Source organism: Clarias gariepinus, chromosome 12 (genome assembly GCF_024256425.1).
Source record: "Clarias gariepinus isolate MV-2021 ecotype Netherlands chromosome 12, CGAR_prim_01v2, whole genome shotgun sequence".
Classification (NCBI taxonomy): domain Eukaryota; kingdom Metazoa; phylum Chordata; class Actinopteri; order Siluriformes; family Clariidae; genus Clarias; species Clarias gariepinus.
The window spans coordinates 28226986-28243791 of record NC_071111.1 but is presented as its reverse complement, the minus strand read 5'-3'; the positions used below and the strand labels follow the sequence as shown (position 1 = coordinate 28243791).

At 37.1% G+C, this 16806-nt stretch overlaps 1 protein-coding gene across 1 annotated transcript in view; it reads left to right on the top strand.

The window, feature by feature from the left end:
* The window catches only part of LOC128534529 (NACHT, LRR and PYD domains-containing protein 12-like), a 38399-nt gene that overhangs the window by 5225 nt on the left and 16368 nt on the right, over positions 1 to 16806 (top strand). Inside the window, exons 3-6 of the mRNA XM_053508987.1 lie at positions 6819 to 6920; positions 10308 to 10361; positions 10557 to 12332; positions 13937 to 14125. Of these exons, the coding sequence (XP_053364962.1) occupies positions 6883 to 6920; positions 10308 to 10361; positions 10557 to 12332; positions 13937 to 14125 (2057 nt within the window). The 5' untranslated portion in view covers positions 6819 to 6882. The remainder of the gene's footprint in view (positions 1 to 6818; positions 6921 to 10307; positions 10362 to 10556; positions 12333 to 13936; positions 14126 to 16806) is intronic.

Below are 16806 nucleotides of genomic sequence, written 5' to 3'. Positions count from 1 at the left end.
TTCATAGGTGTACGTCTAATCCTTTTGAAATTGAATGTTCAGAGCGAAGACCTAACCAAACATCACTCCTAAAGCTCCTTCATTGTCACCCAATTCATCAAGCACTACAGTCTCCTCCATCAGCTTGTACTCCTGTACCGTCGCTCCAAAAGGCCAACCCTCTGACCTCAATTATTCACAGCAGAGCTCTGGTTAAAGAAACAAGAGAAAGATGATAAATTTAACTAAATATAAAAAATATATATATATATATATTATATATATATATATATATTATATATATATATATACACACACTCAACAAAAATATAAACGCAACACCTTTGTTTCTGCTCCGATTTTTCAGGAGATGGACTTAAAGATCTAAAATTCACTCCAGATACACAATATTACCATTTCTCTCAAACATTATTCACAAATCAGTCTAAATGTGTGATAGTGAGCACTTCTGCTTTGCTGAGATAATCCATCCCACCTCACAGGTGTGCCACATCAAGATGCTGATCTGACATCATGAGTAGTGCACAGGTGTACCTTATACTGCCCACAATAAAAGGCCACCCTGGAATGTGCAGTTTTTTGCTTTATTGGGGGTCTGGGGACTCAGAACTGGTCAGTATCTGGTGTGACCACCATTTGCCTCATGCAGTGCAACACATCTTCGCATAGAGTTTATCAGATTGTCAATTGTGGCCTGTGGAATGTTGGTCCACTCCTCTTCAATGGCTGTGCGAAGTTGTTGGATATTAGTGGGAACTGGTACACGCTGTCGTATACAGTACGCCGGTCAAGCACATCCCAAACATGCTCAATGGATGACATGTCCGGTGACTATGCTGGCCATGCAAGAACTGGGACATTTTCAGCTTTCAAGAACTGTGTACAGATCCTTGCAACATGGGGCCGTGCATTATCTTGCTGAAACATGAGATGATGTTCATGCATGTATGGCACAACAATGGGCCTCAGGATCTCATCACGGTATCTCTGTGCATTCAAAATGCCATCAATAAAATGTACCTGTGTTCTTCGTCCATAACAAATGCCTGCCCATACCATAACCCCACCACCACCATGGGCCACTCGATCCACAACACTGACATCAGCAAAGCGCTCACCCACACGACGCCACACACGCTGTCTGCCATCTGCCCTAAACAATGTAAACCGAGATCCATCCGTGAAGAGAACACCTCTCCAACGTGCCAGACGCCATCGAATGTAAGCATTTCCCCACTCAAGTCTGTTACGGCGACGAGCTGGAGTCAGGTCAAGACCCCAATGAGGACGACGAGCATGCAGTATATATATTATATTTTTGAAAATAAATGTATACTGTAAAATCCAAGATGAGTATGGGTGACGTGGAACAGAGACAAAATACTGGTTAAAACGTGCAAAATGTTTTATTAAAAATCATTCAAGTAAGAGTTAGAACAGAAAAGTAGCTTTTTGTTCATCATATGTGTGAACATCCTGTTCGATCTCTTCATGTTTCTTTCTTTGTATCTGTATCCAATTTTTAGATTTCATCCAAACATTAATAGTCTCCTACTCTACATCAAATTTTTTCCATTCTTTGGTTGTTTGCTGATCTTCTACAACTGTCAGAGGTTTCAGCCTGTGTCTCCTCCAGTGCATGTCTGCAAGAAAGTATAAAAGCAAGAAGCAGGAATTTAACAACAGTACTGTACAACCATAACAGCTTGCACAAATAATTTCGTCACAGCAATCACAGGTAACCTGAAACTGTGTGGAGCTTTTATGGATAATCAGCATCTCACTTTTCACAAGTATCTCTGAGATGTGTTGGTGTATACAACAGAAATGTTATACAAATAATAAAGTACCTGTAACTCTAATAGTTACAGAAGCACAACACTATTTTTGGCATGTTGAATATTAAATACGAACATTATTAATGTTGTTAATGAGAATCCCATATTGTTACTGCATCTCCTAGTAATTGTCTGTGGATCTTGTGATAATATTTTAAATGCATATAATAACTTATGAAAGATGATCCTTTCACATGAGCTCACAACAAAGTTAGCTTAGAATGTTCTTCATGTCTGCTTACTTTAAGGCCCCAGATTATTTCCGTGTTTAAAATGCAAAAGAGTAGATGCGATAAACTCAAGTGTCTTTGCCCAGGTCATGAACTCTATGAGCTAAAACTAATTAAAATTAGATACAAATAGATACTTTCCTTTAAATTTATAAGACCTTTTGCATCTCCTGTTATAATTAATTTAAAAAAAATTGACACATTCAAGCTACTCGTACACTGTAAACACAATTTTTATACGATTTGGTGGGAAACATTTACGACACACCTGACAGTCAAGTTACTACATGAAATTTGATTTGGCATACATTATGCCAAATAGAGAGCAGTGGACTTTTACAGTTTGGACTGAAGTAATGTAGAGCTACCTCAGCTGAAAGCAAAGTCAGATGTCCACACAACTTGGAGTGGGTTATGTAGAAGGATAATGTAAGCACATGTACATGTGATTCGTCCAGGCCAGCTGCTCCAGCTGACAGTAGATTGACAGCTAGACGATGGTGGGTGTCACCATTATAATGCACAGATTATAATACTAGGTCTGTAAATGTACCAGAACCACACTTTTCCTCTCCGTAGTCTGATCTGGTCATTTACGTGCAGGTCTAAGCGGCTTTACTGTGGATCCAGCTGCCGCCTATTATAGCTTTTCAGTTTCTAACACTGTAAAGAACATTGTGTGCGCTGCTGTTACTGACGCACTGCTCAACACACACCTCAAGCTGCCGCTGTATCTCAAGTTGAATTCTAAGTAATATTCTATCTTTGTGAAATTGTAAAGGGCTACACCAGATAAATGCATTAGGCAATCATTAATACGCAATACTAGATTTATGTTTTGCCAAGTGATTAAATTCAAAATTTTGACTCTGGAATGATTCATCATCTGTAATGAATCCTCCTTCCCAAAGGGGAAAGAGTTTCTTCCTCAGCCGTGACTCCATTTTGTGGAGCTGTTGGAAAAGCTAAAATGTGTATTTAAGGCAGAAACGGTGATATTAATGTCATTAGAGGTGAGTGAATCATTTACTATAACAACTTTAAAAAGAATGTACAGTAAATATATGTTTCCATAAAACTCATCTAAAATCAGATTTCAGAAATCCACTGAGTGAGTTGGTACTACAATGTTTTAGGCTGTAAGTAAAGTTCCTCTTTTCAGTTCCTTAAGAATGAGACATTCAGCCTGTTTAACAACTCTAGTTTTATAAAACTAGAGTTGTTAAACAAATAATGTGTTTTACAAATACCCGTAAAGTCCCTTTAGATTTTTCTTAGTTTTCTCTCAGGTCCAAGTTTTCTCTCAGGTCTCTCAGCAGAAGTCATAGTGTGTGTATGGACTGTAAAAAGATGTTGAATGTATGAATTAAAATCAGAGTCAGTGTAACCTGAACCTGTGGGATTCAAAAGCAGTTTAAAAGAAATCAAGCAACTTCTAATTTAGATGTGACAAAAGAAGAGGTAGATCAGGCAGACAGGGTGTGATTATTATTAATCATGATTGGAATGAGATCATATGAAATTAAAATGGAAATTGATTTGTTAAATGTGTCACTAAAACGTAAAATCGATATAAATATTAAGGCTATTTATTTATTTGAATCTTTAATTTAAATGTACAGTATTGAATTATTTATACACTGTATGTATGTACTGTATGTAGTAAGAAAAAAAATGCACATTTGTGTGTGACTGCTGCTTTAGTATTTACTGTACACCCAAAAGTTGCATGGGTTTAGCAATCCTGTGTGAAGTTGACCCACCACATGATCAGAAAATGTATAAAACCATGTCAGTTAATTTTTTGCATAATTTCCACTAGTAGAATAAACATTTCTGCTCATTTAGTTTTTCAAAGATTATTATTTATTTGCTTGTTTTGTTTTCAAAAACAGCACAGAGGCTGTGGTGTTGCTGTTTATAGCGCCCTTGTTCATCAACAATGGTTCAGTCATTGTGACTATGTGCCGGCGGTGTGCACCGGATTGTCAAACACTTCGAGGGTGTCCATAATTGTCTTCTGGACACTCTGGCAAGTCAGCAGTCTTTTTCATATGTCAAAAGTTACTTCTGGGTCATGACCGACTCCAGAGTTGATTCGCGTCTCGAGCTTTGTAGCACAAGCGCCCTTTTGATTGTTGAAACTAGATTGCACACCCATCAGCCATATGTGGGTGAACCGGACAGATGTAATGCATTCATACTGCAGTATTCCTTGATTTTTGAGATGCAACCCTCCCAGTTTCTCAGCGGACGGCTCAGAGGTTTTTATAAATTCGGGAGCAGCCGGTAATTTTATAGACACAGGATTGGTGCAGAGACTGGGCATGCTGGTCCAGTCACTCTTTGCCCCGATTCCTGTGGAGGACCTGGATGGCCAGCCCTTTAAATCTGGCCCAATAACTTATGAAACTGACCCAGTAATACTGTGACAGGTGAAGTGAATCACCTTCTTCATCATTCGGGTGCCGGGGCTGCAGGTGGTGCTAGGGTAAAACAGTTTTCGTGCAACAAATACTAATTTGGGCCGACCATAAGAACTTAAACCTTTTCCAGCCAGTTTGACTACAAACTCACATTCTGGCCAGTGCCAAAAAGTCTTAACCCCGACACCCTTTCACACCAGTCGGAGCTGCCATCGGAGGCCTTGGCCATAGAAAGCATCATCCCAGCTCTCCTCTGTGATGTGAGCAAAGAGAACACAGCTCTAAATAAAATCAATATTTGGTGTGACTACCTTTTGTCTTTAAACCAGCATCAAGTCAGTGATTTTGTAGGATACCTGTCAGGTAACCTGAACAAGACTGAACACAGCATCAATGTACAACTTACCAGGCTCCCAGGCTTTAATTTCAAAGCAGACTGGGGTTTTAAGATGTGTTGTCTGTACAGTGGAACTTCGGATTACGAGCATATTTCCTTCCGGAAGCAGGCTCGTGTTACAAAACACTCGTAAACCAAATTTAATTTTCCCATAAGAAATAATTGAAACTTAAATTATTCATTCTACAGCCCAAAAAAATTAATAAATAAAAAAAATGAATACAAAATATGAAGTAAAAAATAAAACAAATTAACTTTACCTTAAAAAAAAAAAAAGGAAATACCGACAGATAAGTGTTTCCGTTTGGGCATGCAGACACTGTGTGTGTGTGTGTAATGTGCGTGCACTCACACACATTAACGGAGAGACTGTTTTATCGGAAAAATTTGCAAGGAACATCGCTAATCACACTCGCGTGAGCGAATACTAACGGAATCACTGCTGTAATGTAAAAAAACAACAACAACAAATGAACAGGCACTTTACCTTTGAAAAAAATCGTGACAGCGCAGAGTTTCTGTGTAAGGCAGAGAGTGACAGAGTGTTAAGCCGAGAGGAGGAGGGGGTGGGAGGGGGACTGTAAAGGCGCACTTTCTGCCTTACACAGATAAGTGTTTCCGTTTGTGCATGCAGGCGCTGTGTGTTTGTGTAATGTGTGCGCACACACGAAACTCTGCAAGCACTAGGACCCAGCAGGGGAGCTGATTACCTACAATTCTGCAGCGCAAGAGAGAAAAAAAACATTGGCTCGGCATCAAAACAAGAAGCGCATGCGTGATACATGATACTCACTACTCTATTATTTTAAATCTTTGCTCGTCTTGCGGTTCTCGTAAACCGCGTTACTTGTAAGCCGAGGTTCCACTGTATTTGTGACCTGCGCATTATTTAACCTGTTCCATAAATCTTTTAAATAACAAGCTTAACTTTGGGGCATTTGAGGGTGTTAAAATGCCCACAGTCAGTTTTGTTAATTTTGTCTGTTAATGAAAATGGCTGTAATTCTTGAATTATTAATGCCATAATTTTCTCAAACTCTTGAATTAAAGCATAAAATCTGGACTTCGCTCGCAGTAATTGATTTCAGTTTCAATGTGGGGCTGTACAGAGGCCATATGGAAACTTTATTTTATTATTTATTGCATGTATAAAAACATTTTTATTTTTATTAGAACATTTTGAAAATTGTTTGAAAATGTAAAATTAATATTCAAATTAACCGAATCATTAAAAAAAATTGTCTAGCACAACCTGGTTTGTGCTTATCTATGTGTAATGGTCGCCCACAACCTCAGACATTCTTTTATGTTGAAGGTGAAAATGTTTGATTCTTACTACACCCTTCACGCAGCAGGAAATACAGGGTTAGAGCAAGGGGAAAATAACCGTAAAAAAACTCCAGACAAACTCTTTTAAGAAGTATTCTCTAAATATACATGTGCTTCGTGTACTGTACTGGCATTTAAGGATGATTCTAGAGTTAACCCTTAGAGGGTCTGGCAATGCGAATGTATATAATTTGTAATGAGGAAAACAGAAATAAAGTTTCTGTTGTATGCAAAACGCAGGTGTGTGTGTGTGTGTGTGTGTGTGTGTGTGTGTGTGTGTGTGTGTGTGTGTGTGTGTGTGTGTGAGAGAGAGAGAAAGAGAGAGAGAGAGAGAGAAAGAGAGAGAGAGTGTTTTACAGGATGCACTTCAGAGCCACTAGAATCCAGATCAGGATAAAATAAAAATAAATAAATTAATGATTTTGTGGTGAGAATCCAAGGTATCAGTCTCTGTGTAAAAGCAGATCCATTAATACTGTAAACATATGATTTTTATTTATTTTTTACTGACAGGTAAAGATTTTTTTTTTATTTTGGCTTAATATGTAATCATTTTCAAGTGAAAGGTTAATTGCACATTTGTTTTTGTTTTCTCCAGAAAAAGAGATCAGGCTCTTTAGGATCCAGCTGTGTGTTTGTGCAAGTTATAGTAATATTCAAAGATGGACAGAGATGATGCATCTCCATCCGCAGAAAAATGGTAAGCTTTGATGTCTGCAATGTTTGAGTACGTTAAGGCACTAAGTTACTGATCAAAAGGTTGGCGGTTCAAGTCCCAGCTCCTCCAAGTTGTCACTTTTGGGCCCTTGATGAAGGCCCTTAACCTTACCTGCTACAGTGACGCTGTAGCCATGACCCTGTGCTCTGGCCCCAGCTATACTTGGATATAATCTTACGAGGCAGTAATGTATATGTGACAAATAAACACACACACACACAAAAAAAAAAAAAACAAGCCGCCTTGACGTAAAAAATGTTTAGTAACAATTTGCACAGCTTTACTGTGGTTAGGTTATTCACACATGTACTCAGTTATAAAACTTAAGTTTATTCAACTTGTAATTCAAATATTTAAGTTAGCTCAAGTAGTATTGGTTGTGGGCTAAATTATATTTCTCTAGGGTGACATTGTCATGTTTTGGTGGTGTTGGGCTGTGGGCTTGTGGTGAGGCCTAGATGCAGAGGTACGAATGTACAGAGTCTTTTTATTAACAAAAACATAAAACAAAACATGAACAAAGGAAGTTGGCTTTATGCTGGAGCATGTTACAAACAGGTTTTCAAATTCATCAAATAAATCAAATAATAACTTACAAAGTTACAAATTCATTAAATAATAACTTACACATACAAGGGACTTAAACAGACAAGGGACTAAACTTACTAGTAGACAAGACAGACTAAGAGACTAAACAGACTAAGATCTAAGCAGGGATCCGTTCTTTGTACGTCACTAACTCAGTACTGGATTTGATTGTTGTGGATTTGTCTTGATCTTGGATTGTTTCGTTCTTCAATGCGCATCTCGCACTTGCTGTGATAACATGATCGTAAGCTTAAACCTGCTTGGAAGCTGGTTTATTTAATGTATACAATATTTAGGCTGCGCTCCTGGCGGGTTATGATTGGTTGAAATGGCGAGGTCACATCTGATTGGACTGACGCGGTATACAGGGAGAGGGTGCCAGTGTTTTGCGCTAAAATACCCCCCCTGCCATGGATTGCCCTCCCCTTCATACTGTAATGGCTATCAAATATTATATTAGAACATAAATTCATAGGTTTATTATTATCAAATATGATATTCCTATTATTATAAACCCTAGGCACGCGACAGCCGTCAAGACCATTAATACAAATTCTTGTATAATGTTTATTTTGTGGCACATTTATTTTTCATGGCTTTGTCATAAATATGCAAATAAACATTTATATTTAATAGAAATAAATATTGTTTACGATGAAAAATTAGACGAAACAAATTTAATTATAAAACAATCTAAAAAAACATGTTGTAAATGAAAAAATTATATGGTGTGGGTTAGGCCATAACATTTACCAGTGTCTTAAAAGTAAAGGAAGATAACTAGATTCACTTTTACTTGTTCGCATGGGTCCACTGCTGGCTCTGACATTGAAGATGACAAAAAGAGCAATTAATACAAATAGGATTTGTATATATATATATATATATATATATATATATATATATATATATTGATCTCTCTCTCTCTCTCTCTCTCTCTCTAGGTATTTGACCACCCTGTGATTTTGCAAGTTCTCTTACTTTAAAATCAAAGAGGGGTTTACAATTTTCAGCATAGGTGCATTTCCACTGTGGGAAACAGAATCTAAAAAGAGTAATGCGGAAGTCAGCCAGAAAAACCGAGGAGAGGCTTCGCAAGAAGCATATGGACTATTTAAAACCAAAATAACAGGTCTTTGATGGTCAGAAATCTGGCTGATAAGCAAGTGATCAAATACTTATTTGACACAGTAATTCATAAATAAATTGTTAAAAAATATACAATGTGATTTCCGGATTTTAAATTTTATTTGTTAAGACAACAGGGACAAAGTAAACCTGTTGAAAATATCAAACCAAAACAGTGTTTTACACACTCTGGTGGTATATTACACACTTTGGTGGTATATAGAATCTTACTGATTCTATATTATAATATCAAAACTATTTTTAAAACTAGCAAAGATGAACAGAGTCAACAAAAAAGAGTCTAAAGCAACAGGAGTTTGTTTCTCAGTATGCACCTGAGGGGATGTCTCTACAAAGCCAATAGAAATCATGGTTGGTTCATATGTATATGTCCAGTTCTTATGGAATTAATTGTTCAGAGCACAGAACTGACCAAACTCCTAAAGCTGCTGCATAGTCACCCAGACCCTCAAGGACTAGAACACCACAGTACGACAGCAACTTCATCAGCTTCTTCATGCTCCTCCAGTGGCTCCAAAAGGCCATCTACTGTATCACTCAATATCAAGTTATAATGAAAATGTAAAAAAAAATATTAATAAGGCCACCAGAGTGTGTAAAACACTGTTTTGGTTTGATATTTTCAAGAGTTTTACTTTGTCCCTGTTGTCTTTACCAATAACGCTGTAAGAAGTTCAACCAACAATACAATATATGTTCAATATTTATCTAGTTGGAGTTTTTGAAGTAAAGGTTTACCTTAAAATATAAAAGGAATCATTTGACCAGATTTGACCGTCAATAATGCAAATAACAATCTAACATCAAATGATCTTATTGTAAAGTGAACTTAAGTTATTGTTAAATTAGCAAGTTAGATAAAACAGTAACTGTGTATATAAAGGACAGGCTATAATGTATTAAAGTACACTCCAGGGAAAGGGAACAGACCAGCTGTATCTCCATGAAAAGTGATCAGTCCATAAAGATTAGTGATCCCTCACCCGTAGTCAGGTGGTAACATCATCTCTCTGTTTAAAATTATTTAATTAAGTTTTGTCTTTGTAAAGTGTTAGTGTGCAAATACTTGTTTGGTCACTGCTAGAGCACCACTTAGCATTGCTTGGTCAATGACAGGATACCAAGGCATGAGAATCTTATTAAATTACACCAGTACTCTACCAGGAAATGCAACTTATTTAGTTGTTACGAAATTTATTTAAAGAACAGAACAATAACAAAACATCTTGATTTTTAAACAAATCAATTGGAAAGCTGATCAGATACAGAATATTTAGCTTTCTGTTTTTCCACACATTTCTAAACTTTCTAATGTATGATTTATTTTCTAAATTGAGTATGAAAACCAGTAAACTCAGACTTACTGGATTAGCCTTAATGTTTTTTCTTTTACTTCCAGACAGTGGATGTTAAATATCAGCTATGTACAGTACAGGATGCTAATTTCCACTGCTCGGCTGTTCTGTTAGATTACCTATCCTTAAGGGTCCTTTCATTCTTGCTAATAGCCTACTTACAGATTTGGGTCATAGCGATTAAGGACATTGGCTTAAGTAGATAGATGGACAAATGCATTTTTTCCTGCTGTTTTATCTGCTGTTATCCCCGTTAACAGCTAGTTCTTGTTTACAGTTTTCTACAGAAGGCAGGAGACGGAATAGAAAAGAACATCATCGCAGATACAGGGTAACATCAAAACTAACATTACCGTGAGACTGACACACTGGTGATATAAACCTGTTGTTATTAACTACAGCGTGATTAGATATGACACATACAGTACAGTAAAATAAAACAGAGAAAAAACATTATGAATAACTCTGATAAAGTCTAATAATTGGATCCTGTCTCACCACATCTTCCTTCTTCACCATTTTACAGGCACGACCCAGAATCTGTTGCTGTAAAGTTCAAATTAAATCTGAAGAAGTCGTTTCAGTGGTTAAATGGAGTGACAATAAACTTTGGAAACCGAATACTCTTAAATGATATCTACACAGAGCTCTACATAACAGAAGGACACTGTGGAGACATCATTAAAGAACATGAGGTGAGACAGATTGAGGCAATATCCAGGAGAACAACAGGGGAAACACCAATTAAATACAACAACATCTTTAAGCCATTATCTGAAGAAGACAAACCCATCAGAACTGTGCTGACAAAGGGAGTCGCTGGCATTGGAAAAACTGTCTCTGTGCAGAAGTTCATTCTGGACTGGGCTGAAGGGAAAGCAAATCAGGACATCCACTTCATATTCCCACTTCCTTTCAGAGAGCTGAATTTGATGAAGGACCAGAAACTGAGTCTGATGGAGCTCCTTCATGTCTGTTTTAAAGAAACAGAAATGTCCAATTTGGAAAAGGTTCTGTTTATTTTTGATGGATTGGACGAGTGTCGTTTTCTTCAAAATTTTCAGACCACAGTGAGAGTGTGTGATGTAACTGAATCAGTATCAGTGCCTGTGCTGCTGATAAACCTGATCAAAGGGAATCTGCTTCCCTCTGCTCTCATCTGGATCACCTCCCGACCTGCAGCAGCTGATCAAATCCCCTCTGAGTGTGTCCATCGAGTCACAGAGGTACGAGGGTTCAATGACCCACAGAAGGAGGAGTACTTCAGGAAGAGGATCAGTGATCAGAGCCTGGCCAATAACATCATCACACACCTGAAGTCATTAAGAAGCCTCTACATCATGTGTCGCATCCCAGTCTTCTGCTGGATTTCAGCCACTGTTCTAGAGAGAATGTTGGGTGAAGCAGAGAGTGGAGAGATCCCCAAGACTCTGACTCAAATGTACACAAACTTCCTCATCATTCAAATAAACATCATAAGAGAAAAATACTCAAAGAATCAGGAAAGTAATAAAATATTCCTTAAACTGGGACAACTGGCTTTTAAGCAGCTGAAAAAAGGGAACCTGATCTTTTATGAGGAAGAACTAAGAAAGTGTGGCATTGATGTGAGAGAAGCAGCAGTGTACTCAGGTGTGTGTACGCAGATCTTCAGAGAGGAGTTTGGGCTTCACCAGAGTAAAGTGTACTGCTTTGTTCATCTGAGTATTCAGGAATACCTTGCAGCTCTGTATGTGCATCTGATGTTCATGATGGAAAACAGAAATGTTCTTAAAAAGAGTAAAGCTTCAAAAAAGAATAATGAAGGAAATAGAATTAAAGAAAGGATTACAATTTTAGATGTACATCAGTGGGCTGTAGGTCAGGCTTTAAAAAGTGAGACTGGACAACTGGATCTTTTCGTTCAATTTCTTCTTGGTCTCTCACTGGAATCCAATCAGAAAATTTTCCAGACCTTAGTAACACAGACAGAAAGTAGCTCCCAGAGCACAGAGAAAACAGTTCACTTCATTCAGGACAAGATTAATGGAATTTCACTTCCTATAGAGAAATACATCAATCTGTTCCACTGTCTGAATGAACTGGGTGATAATTCTCTAGTGGAGGAAATCCAACATTACCTGAAATCTGGAAAACAAAGTGAACTCTCTTCTTCACAGTGGACTGCTCTGGTGTTTGTTTTAATGACATCAGCACAGGAGCTGGAAGTGTTTGACCAGCAGAAATATACCAGTGAGGATACGATAAACACTGTCATTCTTCTGAAGCTGATGCCTGTAATTGCAGCATCCAGAAAAGCAATGTAAGTAAAGCTAAATATAAAAAAGAAAAGAGTAAGTAAAATAATTTTCAAAAACATGTACTTTGGGATGTTTAAGCCTTAACATGATTCAAGGTGAAGTTAATGTGAATAAATAAATTATTATTATTATAATTATTATTATTATTATTAAACAAATAAATAACTGAAGGGCATGTAGTAAATGTGTGGGAGCCAGCTGATTTCATTTAAGTGTGTTAACATATGAATTATTTACGAATAGGTATCATAGGTTTGACTTTTTAGAAAAGTTAATCATTTCTGGGGGGACAGCGATCCCTCCACTGGTACCTGCATTTAATGTCAAAAATTTGGGGCTAAAAAGTGCAATAATAATAGTATGGGTGCCCTGGAAGCAACTAATGCTACTACTACCACTACTACTATTACTAGTGGTATTACTACTACAATTAAATAAAAAAAAAAAATTAAATAAAAAAAAAAATTATATATATATATATATATATATATATATATATATATATATATATATATAAAAGTGATAATAATAATAATAATAATAACAGTAATAATAATAATAATACCTGGGCAAAACTGTGAAATGGCACATTCGTACGCCACACAGGAGGACTGCCCTCCCTATTCAAGTCAACATAAGGAATCATGTCATATTGTCTATTGTCACACACACACACACACACTCTCACTGGATTCATGCCAATATAAATGTTAATGTCATGGGACATGACATGCCATGAAATAATGCCCAAATATTTTGCGTTATAACCCAAATCTTTTGCGCTATAACCCACAACTTCTGCTTTTTGGGTTATATCGCAAAAGTTTGGGGTTATAACGCAAAACATGACTTTTTTCTGCCGTTTTTTCCTCTTTTGTCCATCTGGGGGCTTCGTACTATAACAAAACCGGCCCGTCTGGCACCAATAACCATGCCACGCTCAAAATTTCTTAAATCACCTTTCTTTCCCATTCTGACATTCAGTTTGGAGTTCAGGAGGTTGTCTTGACCAGGACCACACCCCTAAATGCATTGAAGCAACTGCTATGTGATTGGTTGATTAGATAATTGCATTAATTAGAAATTAAACAGATGTTCCTAATAATCCTTTAGGTGAGTGTATATACTGTATATATAAACTGCATATATGGAATGAAACCTGAGATAGTTACATTTTTACACTGAATGACGCATAGCTAGTATGTGTGATCCATTGCACCATCTGCTAAAAGAAATGGAAATCACAGGTTAGAAAAGGCAGGAAACGACATGACAGGTGCGCAGCTGTCAGCACTTTCACGTATATAAGAGCAAAATAGCTGTATATTGGCTTTTAGTGGGGCGATTTTAAAAATGTAAGCATGCTGGGTGATTAAGTTCACAGATCTAGGAAAAGTCATGAAAGGAGGGTCCTGGAATTTGATTGAATGTGAAGTATTTCTTTTTTCCCATTGCGGTCAAATGACCGGTACTTGGCGCTTATAGTGTTAAACCTTCTCATCATATTATAATACCCTACAGTTACTGTACATAGTTCACAATTTGTTACTGTACTGGAGCCACCAGTGACTATCAAAATTTTAATTATGCATTTGTTTTTTTTCAGTGTAAGTTGTCAGTACATTAATAAGGAGAGTTGTTTAGCTCTGGTCTCAGCACTCAACTCAAAAACCTCCAATCTGACAGAACTGCATCTGACTGTGGAGCAAATGTCCTTCGATAATCTAAGAGACAATGGAATAAAGACTGTCTCTGCTATACTGGAGAATCCTCACAGTAAAGTGAAGAATGTGAGGTAAATCATCTCTTTGACAAAGTAGTCACAGTAACTATGGATGTTGCCTTGGAGGTGTTTTAGGGTGCTGTAGCTACCCCTAGGATAGCCATAGTACCTCACAGCACTTCCCACTTTTTTTTATTTTATTTCAGTTTTTAATAGGTAAAAATTACAAATTATAAAATTACTAATTAAACTAGCTATTTTTAGTTTAAATAAATAAATAAATAAAATCTCGAAACATAGAGCAAAGATTTGTGATCTCATTCAGTGAATGGGTTTGGCACGTGATGACCTTTTGACCTTAGTCTTATGTCCAGTTACCCAGAGATTTCTTTTGCAATTCATCATAAACAGTGTATTGGTACTGTATACTGTAGATCATGGAAGCTATGATGTCTAATGGTAAACACTTGTTTGTTTCTGCTTCATTAACAGTTTTTCTTTTTTATTTAATAAATTGGTGGTTGAACAAACTGTAAATCCTTATAGCTGTCTCTGTGTGATGCACATTTATATAGTTGAATATATAGTCTGAGGTTATGTGAACTAGAATCAGGAGTTTGTGTCTGTAGATTGCTGCTTGAGTGGAAGCACTGGCCAAAAACATAATCTATTTTATTATCTATTACATTCATTCAATAGGTACACTCACTCACTCACTCACTCACTCACTCACTCATCATCTATACCGCTTTATCCTGTATGAAGGGTCATGGGGGCCTGGAGCCTATCCCAGGAACCTTAAGGCACAAGGCAGGGTACACCCTGGACAGGGTGCCAATCCATCGCAGGGCACACACACACACACACACAATAGGCAATTTTGTGAACACCAATTAGCCCAACCTGCAGGACCATATTTTGCTTTAATTACAGCAAACATTCACTGTTGCATTGTTTTAATAGGCTTTTGGAATATCACAACAGTCATTTCTGTCCAAAGTCATATTATTTTGACAATACAAGATCTCGTATTGATGATGGGAGAGTCAAAATGCTGCGTAAAGCCTTCTCCAGCACATCCCAATGATTCTCAATTGGTTTAAAGTATGAATTTTATGGTGGCGAATCCATGTGTGAAAATTCTCCTGTTCCCTGATCCACTCTTTCACAATTTGGACCTGATGCATTCTGGCATTTTCATCTGGAAGTATGCCTGTGCCATCAGAGAAGGAAAAGGTAGTTTTCAGGTAGTTGGCCGACCTCATTTTTGGGCACATGATGTTGCTAGAACTAGAACTGACCAACTGAAGCAACCCAAAATCCAACTGTAACACTGCCTCTACAGACTTGTAATGTAGGCAGTAGGCATGATGTATGCATAACTTCATCCGGGTCTCTTCTTACCCTGATTTGCACATCATTCTGGTACAGAGTAAATCTGGACTTATCAAACCATACAACTTTTTTAATGCTCCACGTATGGAGTTAATTATGTGCCAAAATTTAACAAACAAACACAATCTACTTTGCAAAGTAAAAAAAAAATATTTTAATTTAATTTATTTACATTTAAATAATCTTTAACAAAGTTATAAGGGGAAAAAAGCTTTAAATAAACAGTAAACATACTGAATTACAGACAGAATTCTATTACAAACCTGCTTGTAAAAAGTTTCATAAATTTCATGCAGTCTAATACAATGATTCTTGCATCTTACTGTATCTACACCTCCCGCTGCAACAGCTGTCTACAATGTAGGATTGTACTACAGACACAGATTATTTAAATGTCGATATGATCACTAATTATAAAAGATTTTGATGCATCATGTCGCATATGTCCGTTATGGATATAAAAAGCCAATGGCAGTTCTTTCAGCCTTCAATAGTTAATTAAAATGCAGCTGTGGTTTGATATAACTGTATTCCTCTACAGGGCTCCATCCTAAAGATAGTGGATTATTAATATTTCTGGTTGTCTGGATATATAATAGACACCTCAAAACTGTTCCCCGCTCATATTCCTTTGGGACATAAGGGTAAACCATATAAACACGTTGTTTGAGGTCTCGGGAGAATAGAGTAAATTGACCGATAGCGCCATCTGCTGTTTTGGAAGAGAAAGTTGCTCCATTGCATTTGTGAGAAAATAGGTTGGCGCATTTGTGAGAAAATAGGTTGGCGCATTTGTGAGAAAATAGGTTGGCGCATTTGTGAGAAAATACGTTGGGCGCATTTGTGATAAAGTCTATTTTTTTCTTTGCAAAGCAGATTGTGTTTGTTAAATTTTGGCACATAATTAACTCCATATCCACAGTCTATTTTTTCTGCTCCCTGCAAATTGAAGCTTTATTGAATAGTCTTGCTAATAAATAGTGTCCTTAAGACTACACAGCTATTTACTCCCATTTCCTTGATGTTATGGGACAGAGCAGAACGAGAGGAATTCAAGTGCAGATGAATGACTGTAGCAATAGACAAGAGCGTGGTCAGAAGGCAAAAGCAAGGATCAAAAACTGGGGAATCAATCAATGAGGTGATGGAGCCTAATTGCAGAGTAAAAGCCATGGTAAAAAAACAAAACAAATAAGTTCGGTAACCGGGAAATTAAACAGCGAGGCATTAGATCAAAAAAAAATTAAACAAGTAGTCAAAAGGCGAAGTGCGAGATCAAAACCAAGAAATCAGAGAGCGAATGAAAAACAAAGTTAACTTGAAAGTTATGAAACGAAAATACGAGAGAATTAAGGCGA